Raw genomic sequence first — 15,763 nt, 5'->3', positions numbered from 1 at the left:
GTCGCTGACGTAAATAGCATGTTTGCTGATCGATGTAATAAATAAACTGTTTATTATAATTCAATGTATGTATACGGGCTATTTTTGAGCGTTCACAGCGTCATACAGGAGAGAGACTGATGATTGTGCCGAGACTCAGACTGTGTGTTCAATGGACAACTGAACAAAGTGCAAATTTAGGCGTTATTATAAATGTTTTCTTACCAAAGTTTCAGTTAAAGCACGATTTGTGCAACGTAAGTTATTTAAAATTATTTATATACTACTAACTCCTCGTAACAAGGTTAATTTTCCACGTGCATCAAACGCTACCGTGAGGGGAATCTGTGAAATAAATCATTTGTGAGCGAGAAGAAATGGCCAGGCGCCTATGCTCCGCTTTGAGCAACTATTTTAACTCTCCGGAGCGCGATTTGCATAACCGCCCAATAGAAGGCGTTTCCCCCGCGCCAGATGGACAGGTGGACAAGGTACAAATTGAATCATTCTTATCCACGTTTTTTACTTAAAATTTCACGGAGAACACGATTTGGGCAACTAAAGCTGCTGGATTGCATGACCTAGATATTGAACGTTTTTCAATAGGCGAATTCCAACTTCCCTCTCATTAAAAAACCAAACTCTGCGTGAGTAAAATCGCGTGCGTGATCTTACGTCATTTTGACCGAGAACATAAAATTGCTGGAAACCGAGAAAACTCTGTCTCTATAGATGTATTGTATTTGCAAATGCATAAAATAGAATATGGACATTATGCATTTGGACTAAATTTTAAAAAATTTTCATCTAGTGAAAGAAATTACCGTGCGATAAAACCTGTGGAAAGTCTCCTTAATTGGCCGCATCTGCCGTTTGGGCCGGAGTCATCAGAAAAATACATCTCTCTTAACCCAACTAGTGTCAGAGACCCGAGTCTCAGCAATATGGGAGTAAAAGAGGCACACGTTCTCTGAAGCAACTGCAAGAGCCAGTGGGGGAAGAGTTTAAACTGCCTGGTGACCTAATAAAGCCATAATTAAAGGATTTTGAAGAGTGGCCCCCACGTGTTATCGCCCGACTGGCCCACATGGAGAGTGAAAAAGAGGGTCATACTGTCGCCGCTTTATATATCGATGGTTAAAGAGCGAAACCACGTACCTCCGTTTGCGACGTTGCACACTTCCTCTTATACTTCATTTTTTCTTTCAAAAACTAGTCGACGTGTTTTCCCTGTCATTAAAACATTCTGTATTTTCAAGCTATAAAGCCGGTTGGTTTCTCTTCGAAAACATAAAATAGGAGAGATAATTTTGAAACACTGCAATTGAGATACGTGATTATTCGCACATCAGCCAGCGATATCTTGGCGATGTCACAGGGTGTGCGGAATATCACCGGATAAAATGAAAAATAAAACAAGGCGCTGATGCAAATTGTGAAATTTGTCGCCATTTAATGTAACCAATTTTTAAATTTAAAATATTTAACACTATTACGAACCCACACCAGATGCAAAGAATATCAATATATCAAAATACTCTCATGGTATACCTTGATCAGGTTAGCACAGTGATTATTGATGGGTAAGTCGTGCAAACGTTAGAAAAATGTTAGACAAAAATTGCACAGGAGCTGTATATTCTTCTAAAAATTTGAATCGTTTGAGATAATTTTATAACCTAGGAATGTAGTAACGTTCCTTCGCCGGGAAAATGACGAATTTGAAAAGAAACCAATATTTCATAACATACCTCTAAAATCAGGAAATATCGATAGATCGGAGGTCAGAAGCGAATCTAGCAATTCAACAACACCGAATTTCCTCCATTTACACTTATGTAACTTACACACTTATGAGTATAGACAGATGTGAAACTCCAAAAATCCATCAGGCCTTCACCGATGCCTCCGCGAATAAAGTTAGGGCCGAGAAATGCAGCCAACCTATGAATTTCAATTATCCAGAGGGATTTACTAATACAATTGTTACGAACCATCGTTTAAAAACCACGTATTTGACTTAGTTTTTGCACAAATTTACTCATTTTTGGGGGCGAACGCTCATTTATGTACATTCTTAGCCATCTTGGTTAGAACTGGAATCTGCAGACTGGCAGTGGAATTGTGTGCGTTAGAAGTTAGTTAGAAGGGTGGCTGCACTTTTGGGCCCTAGGCCCTCCATGAAGCGATCTGTCCATACTCTCGCTATATAGGTACTCTAGAGAATTCGCATGCAAATTTTATATTGCTTCATCTGAAAGTGCTTTAAGAGTCGATTTCACAGTATTTTTCCTAATTTTTTTCTGATGTGGGAAATGGTATAAAAATGGATTTAAAAGTGAGAAAATTCACCGCCTAGTGACGTCATGTGGCAGCATTTCTCGTTTAAACACATGTACACATTTTAGCAGATTAGATCATGTTGTCATGTCTTCTCCAATAGTTGTTTAATTCATGAATTGAGGGTATCTTCTTGTTCAGTTCACTCAGTAGTTTCCACTTAAACACGAAATTCATCAAATTTCAGACACCTTAGAATTCTTTATTTACTGTATCCGCCAATGTGGGAGGTTTCGTATGGAGTGAGATAACGTAACATTGGGAATTTTCATCCTGGCACGGGTGTAAAATAATCGATTCTTGTTGGAGCACCTGGCCCCTCCAAGAATCGATACATTTTTATAGATTTAAATGGAGAAAAACCAATGTTGCCAAATTGCTGGATCCGCGGATGTGGGAGGTTTCGTATGAAGTGAGATAACTTAACATCGGGAGTTTTCATTGTGGCACGGATTCGGCGAGTGAGTGGAGACGCGGAGTGCTAAGTCGGTCAGAGCGCGACAAAAGTTGGGGACGAACGATATTTCACAGGCGGTGGCGCGCGACGCCCGACGCGGAAGAACCCGTAACAAAAACGCTCGCGCTCGCACGCCACCGCCGAACAGTAAAAAACGGAAGAATCGCCCACATAAATACTCACAATGTCCGCCACCAATTGCCAAATCGGTAGAAACACCTTCCGTGGAAGCCTCGTTTCGCTTTGCCAAATCGAAACGAACTTCAGACAAAACTAAAAGAAGAATGGGCCAGTTGCGCTGGTCACATATTCGTGTTTTGATGCTTGATTCTTGTAGATTAGCTAAAAATAATCAGATCCGTCCATACAGCAACTTTCTACGTTGAATATTAACCGAGGTCCCGCGACGTGAAAAACTCGATTTATGACGTCATCCACCGCGGTAGTACATACCATGTTATGCAATAACGCGTCGGGTGACGTCAAAAACTCGAATTTTCAAAGGACGATATCTCGGTTAATATTCAATGTAAAAGGTTTTTGTTCGGACGGATCTTATTATTTTTAGCTAACCTATACAAGAAGAAAGCATCAAAACACGATTCTGTGACAAACGCAACTGGCCCATTGATGTTTGAATGAAATGACTCAAAAATCACGATGAGCCTGACTTCACAATCTGCGTAAGAATTATACGTTTTTTAAACTTCCCACTTCAAAAACGATACTAAACCATAAATGAACATTTCGTAAGGGGAGTCGTTCCATCCAACCAACACCAACTAACAACATACCATCCATCGATGAATAAGGTTATGCCGAAGTTAGGCAAAACATTTCAACGGTCTCTTATGGAGGAAAGCTAGAATTTTAAGAAAATTTATGATTTCCCCGGTAACGAAAGTTTTGGAACTCTATGAAAAGCTGGCGAGTTACGTAGAGAACATTGTAGTAGCACATAACATCCATCTTAGTGAAATTATCCCGTATTTTTCATCGTTTTTCACCTAGTGCCAAGTGTTGTTTCCAAGTATTTTGACTATGACTCCTGTTTTCCCAGCCTTTCCCAATGGCAATCATCTTGCGAATCATTTGTATGATCATAGTAATCTTCTTTGCTTTCATAGTAATACTTTAGCTGCAGTGAAGAAGTATTCTGTCTCTCAACCTTGATTGATTCTGGAAGTATTCTCACCGAAAGTCGCGTTGTTTTGGTCAGGATTTTATTTGTATGCGGTACCAAGATCTTTTCCAGTGTTGACTTATATTATTTATTGCTGTGCTTCGAGTAAATATACTATACCTTTTTTTAGCATCTTATTGGTCAGCCTTTTTCAGCATTGATTCGCTATTATTAATTGACGTAAACAGTGAAGTTTAGTCAATAATAATCTCGTATGGAGAGCTGAACTCCTCTTCTGTGACCATATTCTCCTGCTATAAAAATCATCATGCTGCAAAATGGAAGTACCTGTCCTACCTACACATCAACACTTCGATGGTGTAAGTCCGCAATCACATATCTCATTTGGGTTGTCTGAAAATCTCCGCCTCTATGTTATTATCTTACAGGAGAACAAATTGACACCATTTCTTGAAGTTTTTGCAGAATTTTTTTCGCACGGACAAGAAAAATCACGGCAGTTTTATAGAATTGCTGTTGAGTAGTTTTCCATTTCAGAATTAAAGTATTACAGGAAGTCAGCCACGTTGCAAACCGAGTTGTGTGATTGCCGACTTACACCGTCAATTTGTACGATTCGCGCTTGCTCTCAGTTAAAATTTTAAGTGTTTACTCAGCTTAGTTTACATTCTTCAACATTCTCTCCAAAATGTGGATACCAAAACATCTAAATAATGCGATGGATCATTGTTGTGGTTGTTGGTGTTGCAAAATTTTGGTTTAAATTTGATTCCTTTCTTATCTGATACCGCAATCACATGCTGAATGTGAGAGTTGAATGTGCCTTGAATGTAGAAGTCATCAGATCAATGCTTCATAACAAAGATTTACATCGAATTTATTTAAATAGTTCAGACAAACTGATTACTGCTGAGCTCGGATCTTCATCGGTACCCTAAATTTTGCGCCTTAAATGCAAAATTCAGGCATCGGTGACTTCCACATTCAGGAAATTAGGCAGGCGTTACTTACAGAGGAATATTTTGAGAGAGACAGAATGTTTCATTATTGAAAACTTCAAAAGAAATTTAACATGCCCTCACTATTTTTGAAAATGATATTATTGATATCTAGCGAATGAAATGGAAATGAAGACATAGTTTGAGCATTAAAACATAGAACTTATGCTGTAGCATATTATGACTTATTCTTTTCTTCCTAGTTTGTATGTTTGAATGGTTAAAGTCACACATGACTTGCAGGATAAATTTGAACGGTCATTGTCTACGGGCCATATGGACATGGAATGATATTCACAGCTAGGGAGAAACAAACTGAGTGACAAAAGGCAAGATATGAGCAAGATTTCAGAAGGCTTTAATTGATAAAATTTCATTTTCATTTTACAACAAAATCGAGGGCAATGGTGACACACTCTTGCTAGGTGATGTGACAGAAACTAATCATAGATAAACAACATTGAGCATCACTAGACGTAGACAAGTTTAACACATTACATTGAAGATTTGAATTCGCATATCATGATTGCTGGATCTTCTACAGTTCGCCAACTATGCAGCTTCTGTGAACACAAAAGATACTTTCCTTAGAAAAAAAATCATTGTATTTTTCAAGTGAAGACAGTGCTCTGCCTTCTACAGGCAAACCATAAAATTACAGGACTGGGACATTGTGGCGCCTAAAAAAGTTGACGTACCAAAATTGAATGCGCCATAAAGAATATGCAAAAAGTTAATTAGGATCCTGAAAAATGAGTTTTATCCCTGCAAAGGTGTCGCCAACGATTGAAAGGGGAGGCAGAATGCTGAGAAACATTCCAACAGTTATTTACAGCAGACACCTGATATGGTGTTTGCTCAGTGTTTCCGTTGAGTCTTCAATTGACTTATTAGAGAATCTTTTAAATTGTCAGTACATGGAGTAATTCACAATAATTACAGCAATATTTGTGGGTTGTTTCCTTGTTGGACTTGCACTTTTTGAGCAGGATCGCATCATGTAATTTTGATTCTTGCAGTTTAGAAAATGGAGGAAAAGTCTGAGGAGTAAAACGAGGTTTTCTACTTACACATTAGCAAAATGCTGGGCTTGAAAACATGGTGAGCATTTTCATAAGGAAAAAGACAGGTTTTCAATGTGTGATGATTCATAAAATGTTTAACAATCTGCCGATTATGCAGCATCTGCGAACAAACAAGGAAATTTTTAGAATAACAATGTTAATATTCTTTGCATGAAAAGATGCATTTCATCGGGTATTTTCAGCAGACACCTGAAGTGGTGATCATTCAACATTTTCCTAGAGCCCTTTAATGACTTGATGTAGAATCTTTTAAATCGTCAGTACATGGAGTAATTAACAATAATTATAGCAATATTAGTGGGTTGTTTCCTTGTTGGACTTGCACTTTTTGAGCAGGAGCGCATCATGTAATTTTGATTCTTGCAGTTTAGAAAATGGAGGAAAAGTCTGAGGAGTAAAACGAGGTTTTCTACTTACACATTAGCAAAATGCTGGGCTTGAAAACATGGTGAGCATTTTCATAAGGAAAAAGACAGGTTTTCAATGTGTGATGATTCATAAAATGTTTAACAATCTGCCGATTATGCAGCATCTGCGAACAAACAAGGAAATTTTTAGAATAACAATGTTAATATTCTTTGCATGAAAAGATGCATTTCATCGGGTATTTTCAGCAGACACCTGAAGTGGTGATCATTCAACATTTTCCTATAGCCCTTTAATGACTTGATGTAGAATCTTTTAAATCGTCAGTACATGGAGTAATTAACAATAATTATAGCAATATTAGTGGGTTGTTTCCTTGTTGGACTTGCACTTTTTGAGCAAGAGCGTATCATGTAATTTTAATGCATGCAGTTTAGAAAATAGAGAAAAAGTCTGAGGAGTAAAACGAGGTTTTCTACTTACACATTAGCGAAATGCTGGGCTTGAAAACATGGTGAGCATTTTCATACGGAAAAAGACAGGTTTTCAATGTGTGATGATTCATAAAATGATTAACAATCTGCCGATTATGCAGCATCTGCGAACAAACAAGGAAATTTTTAGAATAACAATTTTAATATTCTTTGCATGAAAAGATGCATTTCATCGGGTATTTTCAGCAGACACCTGAAGTGGTGATCATTCAACATTTTCCTAGAGTCCTTTAATGACTTGATGAAGAATCTTTTAAATCGTCAGTACATGGAGTAATTAACAATAATTATAGCAATATTAGTGGGTTGTTTCCTTTTTGGACTTGCACTTTTTGAGCAAGAGCGTATCATGTAATTTTAATGCATGCAGTTTAGAAAATAGAGAAAAAGTCTGGAGAGTAAAACGAGGTTTTCTACTTACACATTAGCGAAATGCTGGGATTGAAAACATGGTGAGCATTTTCATACGGAAAAAGACAGGTTTTCAATGTGTGATGATTCATAAAATGATTAACAATCTGCCGATTATGCAGCATCTGCGAACAAACAAGGAAATTTTTAGAATAACAATTTTAATATCCTTTACATGAAAAGATACATTTTACTAGGTAGTTTATGCAGAAACCTGACACAGTGTTTGCTCGACACTTCCATTGAGTCTTTAAATGACTTGATGATGAACCTTTTAAATTGTCACTAGGTGAGTGGAGTAATTAACAATGATTACAGTAACATTTATGAGTTGCTTCCTTGTTGGACTTGTGCTTTCTGAGCTGGAGCGTATCATGTAATTTAGATGCTTGCAGTTTAGAAAATAGCGAAAAAGTCTGAGGAATAAAAATAGGTTTTCTACTTACACACTAACAAAATGCTGTGCTTGAAAACATGATGAGCAGTTTGGCATGAAAACGGAGAGATGTGGAACAAGATGATTTGGTGATTAAATAACTTCCAACGATAAATAAGAAGTCTGTAACAAACAGGAGAACACAGAAAGAATTAAAATTTGTTTGCATCCTGTAATTTTAATGCATGCAGTTTAGAAAATAGAGAAAAAGTCTGGAGAGTAAAACGAGGTTTTCTACTTACACATTAGCGAAATGCTGGGCTTGAAAACATGGTGAGCACTTTCATAAGGAAAAAGACAGGTCTTCAACGAGTGATTTGGTGATTGTTACTTTGAATAGTTATCGATGATTAAGAAAATATTTACAGTCTGCCGATTATGCAGCCTCTGTGAACAAACAAGGAAATTTTTTAGAAAACAATTTTAATATCCTTTACATGAAAAGATACATTTTAATAGGTAGTTTATGCAGAAACCTGACACAGTGTTTGCTCGACACTTCCATTGAGTCTTTAAATGACTTGATGATGAACCTTTTAAATTGTCACTAGGTGAGTGGAGTAGTTAACAATGATTACAGTAACATTTATGAGTTGCTTCCTTGTTGGACTTGTGCTTTTTGAGCTGGAGCGTATCATGTAATTTAAATGCTTGCAGTTTAGAAAATAGCGAAAAAGTCTGAGGAATAAAAATAGGTTTTCTACTTACACACTAACAAAATGCTGTGCTTGAAAACATGATGAGCAGTTTGGCATGAAAACGGAGAGATTTGGAACAAGATGATTTGGTGATTAAATAACTTCCAACGATAAATAAGAAGTCTGTAACAAACAGGAGAACACGGAAAGAATTAGAATTTGATTTCTTTCTGAGCAGGGTGGATTTTGTTACCATGGGTAGGTACATAGAGTTACTTCTACCTTTTTTAACAAATATGAGGTTTCAGAGTTACATATTTTTTTAATTAGTATTCTCCCAAAAAAGATTAGCAGGTAATCCAGAGGTCAGCTTCATTGAAGCTTATTTTCATTTAATTTACAAAAATTGTTGAGAATTTTGATTCAATTAATTAAAATAAGGCATGGCTTGTTTGATGCAGAGGCAAATTGAATGTCTACGCACAAATCTGATACTCTTTAAAATTTTCGAATCTCTCTCAGGAGCATTCCTAAGACTCTGGTCAAAATACAAAATAAATGTCCAAAGGAAAATAACCAAAGAATGAAATGATACTTAATAATATGTGCTACCTAACATAAAAATTAAAAATGAGTCATTGCAGTAAGATCCAGTACTTAGTTAAGGTTGCAAAATTTTGGGACAAAAGGTTTAACATGCTAATACCTGACTAGGTACCTTGAAAGATATTAAGGCAATGAGCACTGCGTATCACTGTGACAACTCTGAAACTGCAGTTCTGATAAGGTTTGAGAAGGTTGAGAGAAATTAAGGTCTTCACTCACCAACACAGGAGTAAGTAGGATAGGACAGAAGATGCGGATGGATTGGGGCTTGAGGTTGGATTTCAGCGAGATGTAGGGTGGTTGGAGGAGTTGAAGAGGTGATGACAGGTGAGGATCCATTTTTCAAACTCACTTGGGTCTTGGGTAGTCGGAGGAGGGTTTTGGGTAGTCGGAGGAGGCATCATTTTTAGAGGTAAGGAATTAGAGTGGTGATGAGACAATAAGTGCGACACTCAGGGACATAATTTTCAAATTTTATAGGGTTTCAGGACTTTCAGGTAACCGAGGGATGAATCACTTCAGAATTTGGAGGTGATGAATTGAGGTTGCAATGAGACAGGTATAAACTCAATTTTCGATCTCGTTGGTCTCTTGAGTAGGTAATCGGAGAAGGCATCATTTTAACAGGTGAGGAATTGGAGAGGTGATGAGACAATACGTGCGACACACAGGGAAATCGTTTTCAAATTTTGTACGGTCTCAGGACTTGCAAGGTATCGAAGGAGGATTAATTTCAGAATTTGGAGGTGATGAATTAAGGTTGTGATAAGACAGGTAAAAACATAGTTTTCGATCTTGTAGTCTCTTGAATGGGTAATCGCAGGAGGTGTCATTTATAGAGGTGAGGAATCGGAGAGGTGATGAGAAAAGAGTGACATGCACAGGCTTAATTTGCACATTTTTTAAGGTTTTGGGTTAACAGAGAGGAGGTTTAGTCAGAATTTGGAGGTGTGGAATCAGAGAGAAGACGAGACAGGCATGGACGTACTTTAAGAATTGATTTGTGTCTTGGGTAAATTGTTGGGTAATCAGAGCCAAAAAAATATTTGAGACCTTCATTATGGACCATGTTCAAAGTAATTAACATGTCATGCTTCACCAAGAGTTAAATGTAAGAGCATGCTTTATTAGTGAGACAAATCAGAAGATGAAATTAAAACGAAAACCGAAGATGAAAGAAATTAAAACAAGAAGAGGTAAGAAAATTTATCCTTGAGTATTTTCGATTGACTGCAATATTGGTCGCTTCATGAGATCCGCATTTGTTTGCTGAGCTTGGGTAGAATTTTGCAGAACCGGAGCCACTGGATTAACTGAAGGTTTTCCTTTCACTACGATAGTCGAACTTTTACTTTGATGCACGATTACTTTCATAACTTTTGGAGGTTGAACTTTTGGAGGCGAACTTTCCACAACCGCTCTCTTGAATACCTTTAGACTACCTTGTTGGTTAGTATTAGGTTTTACTGCATTCTGCGGAACAACCTGCTTGCGAACTGCATTTCTCTGGGTGTTGCTTGAAACTCCTAGCCGATCAGGATTCAGTTTCACCAGTTTCCGCTGATCTGCATCCTTTACTTTACCAGTTGCCACTACATTTGGCACTGACTTCAAACCTTCTTCTACATTCTCTTTGTCTTCTATATTGGAAGTCTTCTGCTTTTTCTTCTCCTCTCTAGCAGCTTTCTTGGATAATCGCATCGCTAGCTGACGAGAGGTGTTCCATTCCTGTAAATTCTTAGTATAGTTTTTCAGGAGACAGTTAGCCATCGATCTCAACATTTTCTTGATTACCTTCACAATCTTCAGCTCACAAGTTCCGCATTCAGGGACCAAATGGTCGATATAACTTTCAAACATCTGCAAACCCAAGTCGACCACTGCCTTGTGTGGGATTTGCAATTTGAGAAATTGATCCTCGTATTTTTGGCTAATGAGAATTTTAAAAAGCTTGTAAATGTTCACGCATAAATCGAAAGAAAATTCGGATGGTTTATTTAAACCTCCCCTGTCAATAGCACTCATGTATTCGTAAATTTCAGCAGCCCGCTCAATTTCTAGGGGCTCGGTGGTGATAAGTTCTCCTATGCAATTTGAGCAAATTTTTTTCCTCTCACCTTCCTTACGGCTAGAGGCAGTGTTAGTTTTACTGAAGTGTTGAATAACTTTAGTTGCAGAATAGCTGGCAAGACAAACTAATACGCGAGAATCATTCACAGAGATGTCAAGAGAAGGTGCTTCGGTGATGGCAGGTTCAAAAAATTCCAAATTTTCTACCACTTTAAGGCCTTTGATTGCTTTCTGGCATTCATCACCAAAAGTTTTGATTGAAAAATCTCCACCTCTTGCTGAGGTCAATTTCAGTACACCAATAAGTTTTAATTTCCTTTCGGACTCACAAACTTGATCTACCGACACATGATAATTGGACCCACTCAGCCTGCGATAACCACCAAATCTCCCTTCAATGCCATCAGTCTGGAGTTTTCCAAGGAGAATATAATCCCAGCCGTAACTTGTGAAAATGTAATCACACAAATTGAGAGTAGCTTCAATGGTGTGGACGAAAGCTGTGAAAGTTTGAGCCGACAATTGTCCTCCAATATTCAGGGAGTGCCAATATTCTAGAAACTCTTTGAACTTTCGGAAAAATATCAGTTTCCAGTCTTCTGATTCACCACAATTCTGAATAGGTTCGCACCAGGAGTCATTGATTCGCTTACCTTTGACTGGTGTTTTAACATTTGAAATTTTCCACCAACACCCAAATAACTTTAGAATGTTGATTGCACCTTCAGCATCTGTTACTGCTCCATCTTTTTTTAACGTTTCCAATGCAGCAATGGTAGTATCATGGAATAGATTAACAACAAGTTTCACATTTTGGCGTTCCACAGATGAAGGGTAAACAGTTTTTCTGTTTAATCTCGGAGCAAGCTTAACAACTGTATTCTTCTCTGCATTGAAAAGATCAATTACATTAGAAAATCTGGCATCCACAGTTTCTACTTCAGTGCCTATCAAATCATCTTCTAAACCGGAAAAATCCAAAAGATTGTCTTTATCAACGATATTAAAACTTTTTTCGCTAGTCCATTCAATCTTAGGTATCTTCAAAACTTTCTCAGGGGCATTGATCCAATTGTTTCTGCAATTTTTGAACAAATGCACTGAATCAAACAGGAGGAAAAGTCTTTCCTCAGGATTAAATGGGTGAGGAATACTAATTTCTAACTTTCCATTTCCCAAAAGTTTGTACATTTTGACATTGACTTGATTGTCATCGCAAGACATAGCCAAGACTCTGAACCCGACTTCCTCCATCACTTTCAATACTTGGAGTGTAAGTTTATGCAACAATTCACCGTTCAATTTTCTTACAGGGAACAAAGCAATAACATCTTTATTCTTAGCCTGAAGGGAGTTATACATAAATGCTTGGAGTGTTCCTGCTGAAACATCGTTTGGTTCATTACTCTCTTCAGCCAGTCCATAAATTTTCCCTCCTTTATAAGAAAATCGGGGAATAACATAGATTTCATCAAGCATTATTGAAACATGTTTCTGATCTTCTTGCAGCAATTTAAATTTCTCTTTCAGGAAAGCAATTTGGCTCGGCCCCAATCCTGGATCATTGTTTCCAATTTTAACAAGAAATTGCTGGAGATATCCTGGGTATGGTAGCGTTAGGCACTTGGTCGCTCTCATTGCCTTGTAGGCACCAGGATGAGAGTAGAACATAGTTGCAGCCCACACTAGCATCTTGGGAGAGTATCTTACACAAGTCAAGAAAACTAGCTGCAACTGTTCGATTAAAAATTCTAGTTTGGTTGCTTTTTCTTCTTCTAAACCATGATCGGTTCCTAAAATTTCGTGGACAGATTCACAGAAGTGTTTCACTTGATCTGCTGGGGTTATTTCGGTTCTTATGTTGAGCGGTTCTAAAAATTGGGAGATGCATCTTAGTTTACTCCACATGTCGCACTTCAGACCTGATCCTAAAAATTTTTCAAGCTTTTTCGAAGGGAGAATTTCATTTTCCTGGTAAACAATTACCGAAAAATCTACACAGATTTTGAATGAGATTTTAACTTTTGGTACAGAGCCAATGTCATCATCCTGAATCTTGTAAAAAAGCACATGCGTCTCGGTTGGCAGAGTGAGGAAGTTGGTATACCTCTGGACCAACTGGCTTTTTAATTCATTAAAATTTTTGATTTTATCTGCCTCTATTTCCTCTCTCTTCTGGGCTAACGCCAATCTCCTTTCAGCTAGCTGAATTTCTTCAGCGCGGGACTCAAGATTTTTCCTACAGGGTGGCACAGGAACTGAATAATGAGAGGGCCATGCGGGAAATATCGAAGGAAACGCATCCTCAGTTAATTTTGGAATTTTCCGTGGAATGCTTACTAGGCCATCTTTGGTCCTTATTTGATCCACGGTGATCACATGTTGCGGCGCAAAATGTTTAATACAAACAACAGTGTGTTTAGTAAAATTATTGATGAGATCCTCTCGCCAAATTAGCTTTAGCCATTCGTTCCTTCTAGCCTCATTTTGAGGAAGACGGAAAGTAGAAACACAAGGTCCATTACCACTAAAATTGGACCGGCAGTCCGGCACACAACAAGTCCTTCCCATGATGGAAATGTTAGTTCAAATAGAGTCTTAAGGTTGAGGAGAGAGAAGAAGGATAGAACCAGAGCATGCCGCAGGCAAACCGACAGTCAGTAACAGTAGAAAATAAAAAATTCACCTCACGTTCTCCTATAGAAAAAAAGATGAAATTGAGGAAGATTCCAAATTTCCAGTAAATTTGAAGTCTTCCATGAGTCCTGCAGTCCACGGCTGGAGCGCGTTGGGATCGGAGTGGAAAAACAGCATTTTCTCGCACTAAAACTGAGAACTTAGAGCACAAGAATCGAACACATTTTAACGGTGAACGCGCACTAATAACACTAAAGATATGACGTTCAAGATAAGAGCTAAGAATCCGCATCAATGACATTTCTCCGTTGCACTTCTCTCTGAAGGATCACAAAAAAACCGTTACGACTCCGTACTACAGGACCCCGTTTATTACGAATCTGAGAATAAATCCGAGCTGAATTATGTACGATATAGTGCTCTGTAACGCGCTCGACATTCTAATAGAATATTTAAACCTAAAATGTTACTATAATAGAAAAAAACTTTAAAAAAATCGAGGAAATTTAACCGACGACGCTTACCCGAAAGGCCGATGTTTTTGACTAACTCGTCCTAACCTCCAATATTTTTCCTCATCGCTGGATGGTATGTTGTTAGTTGGTGTTGATCCAACCCATGCGCACTAGGATGCTACACAATGTTCAACATAACCGACGCCAACTCGCCGAAACACACGAGATGAGACGAGTTTCGTCAACCGGCGTGTTCATATTTTCCTACATTTTACTTGCGTTGATGAAACTCGAGGATATGGACCTACGTCACAAAAGCCTAACAGGGGGGAGAGGGAGTCGAAAATGCTGAAAAAGTGCGTTAGAGAATTTGCAGATGTCTTAAATTTTGTGAATTTCATCTTTAAAATGATACTGCTAGGAAAACTGAGTACTCGGATATCCTTAGTTCCTAAATTGGACAATTATTGGAGAAAATATGACAGAATAACCGAATCTGCTGAAAAACATGAGTTTAAATGGAAAATGCCGCCAGATGACGTCATAAGGCGGCACATTTTCTCACCTTTAAATCTACTTTTCTTCAATTTCCCATGTCAGAAAAAAAGTAAGAAAAATACTGCGAACTCAGCTCAATAGGCACTCTCAGATGAAGCAAAAAAAAATTATAATAATAAAATACATGTATTTAAATGGAAAATGCCGCCAGATGACGTCATAAGGCAGCAAATTTTCTCACCTTTGAATCTATTTTTCTCCAAATTCCCATGTCAGAAAAAAAGTATGAAAAATACTGCGAACTCGGCTCATTAGGCATTCTCAGATGAAGCAAAAAATTGTTGTGTGCAAATTCTCCATTTATATGTACGGCTCCTAAGCCCTCTTTCTACGGAAGGGTCAAATTTTTAGTGTGATCTGGCAAGAAAACAGAGGGCGAAAGAGTGGCCACGGTCATAGCCCTCGCCGATGCTCATCCGCTCACCGCGCTTCGCTCGGCGGCCACCGATAAATCCAATACATTTTTCCCGCTTCGGATCCGCGTTGTGTTTTATTTATGCACCCGAATCGCGGTTCGCGGTCACTCGCTTCCGCCAAAGAAACAACGCCGTGCCCAAGTTTTAACGGCTAATTAAATTGCTCCAAGAGTCTCCCGCTCCCATTTTTGTCGCCGCATAAAATATTGACGTTTCAATTTCCGAACTCACTTACGCCGCACAGCGGTCGGAGCCATCCGGAAAGTTCGGACACTCGCCACTTCCACTTCCATCATTGGAATCCTATGTTATGTTAGGTCAGCGCCTTGATACAACTAAACGTACTCGAGGGTTGTCCGCGTTGCATACACCAGTCGTTGAAGGCGTTTTGCGGTCTCTTGGACTCAAGCGCTCAGACTAAACCGTGCAGAGCGTCATCGTAAGCGCGCGAAAATCAACCAGGAGTATAATTGGACCGTGTTTTCCAGAAAAGAACCAAGCCGCATCAGCTATTGCCACACTTAATCGGGTAATTTAATTTTTCTAAATAAAAACGGTTGTGCGGATTTCTGTGCAAATTCCGGTGAAATTTCTGCATAGCACGAGACGAATTTCCTGACAGTTTCCTGACATTTAAAACATCATTACAAACGTTCTCTTGCAAAAAAGTAAA

At 38.3% G+C, this 15,763-nt stretch overlaps 2 protein-coding genes across 7 annotated transcripts in view; both read right to left on the bottom strand.

Moving 5' to 3' along the window:
• LOC109030447 (limbic system-associated membrane protein) overlaps positions 1 to 15,763 on the bottom strand; it is a 688,975-nt gene that overhangs the window by 426,179 nt on the left and 247,033 nt on the right. The window lies entirely within an intron of this gene.
• Positions 5,256 to 13,704, bottom strand: LOC109034900 (uncharacterized). 4 transcript variants are annotated; one of them, XM_072303105.1, is made up of 9 exons: positions 9,174 to 13,704; positions 8,419 to 8,531; positions 7,953 to 8,097; positions 7,721 to 7,833; positions 7,285 to 7,399; positions 6,853 to 6,967; positions 6,421 to 6,535; positions 5,989 to 6,103; positions 5,256 to 5,481 (listed from the first exon to the last, which is right to left on the bottom strand). In XM_072303105.1, exon 1 carries the CDS (start codon positions 13,593 to 13,595, stop codon positions 10,161 to 10,163), a length of 3,435 nt encoding a protein of 1,144 aa, XP_072159206.1. In that variant the 5' UTR covers positions 13,596 to 13,704; the 3' UTR covers positions 5,256 to 5,481; positions 5,989 to 6,103; positions 6,421 to 6,535; positions 6,853 to 6,967; positions 7,285 to 7,399; positions 7,721 to 7,833; positions 7,953 to 8,097; positions 8,419 to 8,531; positions 9,174 to 10,160. The 4 variants fall into 4 exon arrangements, with proteins under 4 accessions (XP_072159206.1, XP_072159205.1, XP_072159208.1 ...); XM_072303104.1 differs by lacking the exon at positions 7,721 to 7,833; XM_072303107.1 differs by lacking the exons at positions 7,721 to 7,833; positions 7,953 to 8,097.

Source organism: Bemisia tabaci, chromosome 8, assembly GCF_918797505.1.
Source record: "Bemisia tabaci chromosome 8, PGI_BMITA_v3".
Lineage (NCBI taxonomy): Eukaryota > Metazoa > Arthropoda > Insecta > Hemiptera > Aleyrodidae > Bemisia > Bemisia tabaci.
Note: the sequence above shows the minus strand (reverse complement) of the source record. Positions and strands in the feature narration are given on the sequence as shown.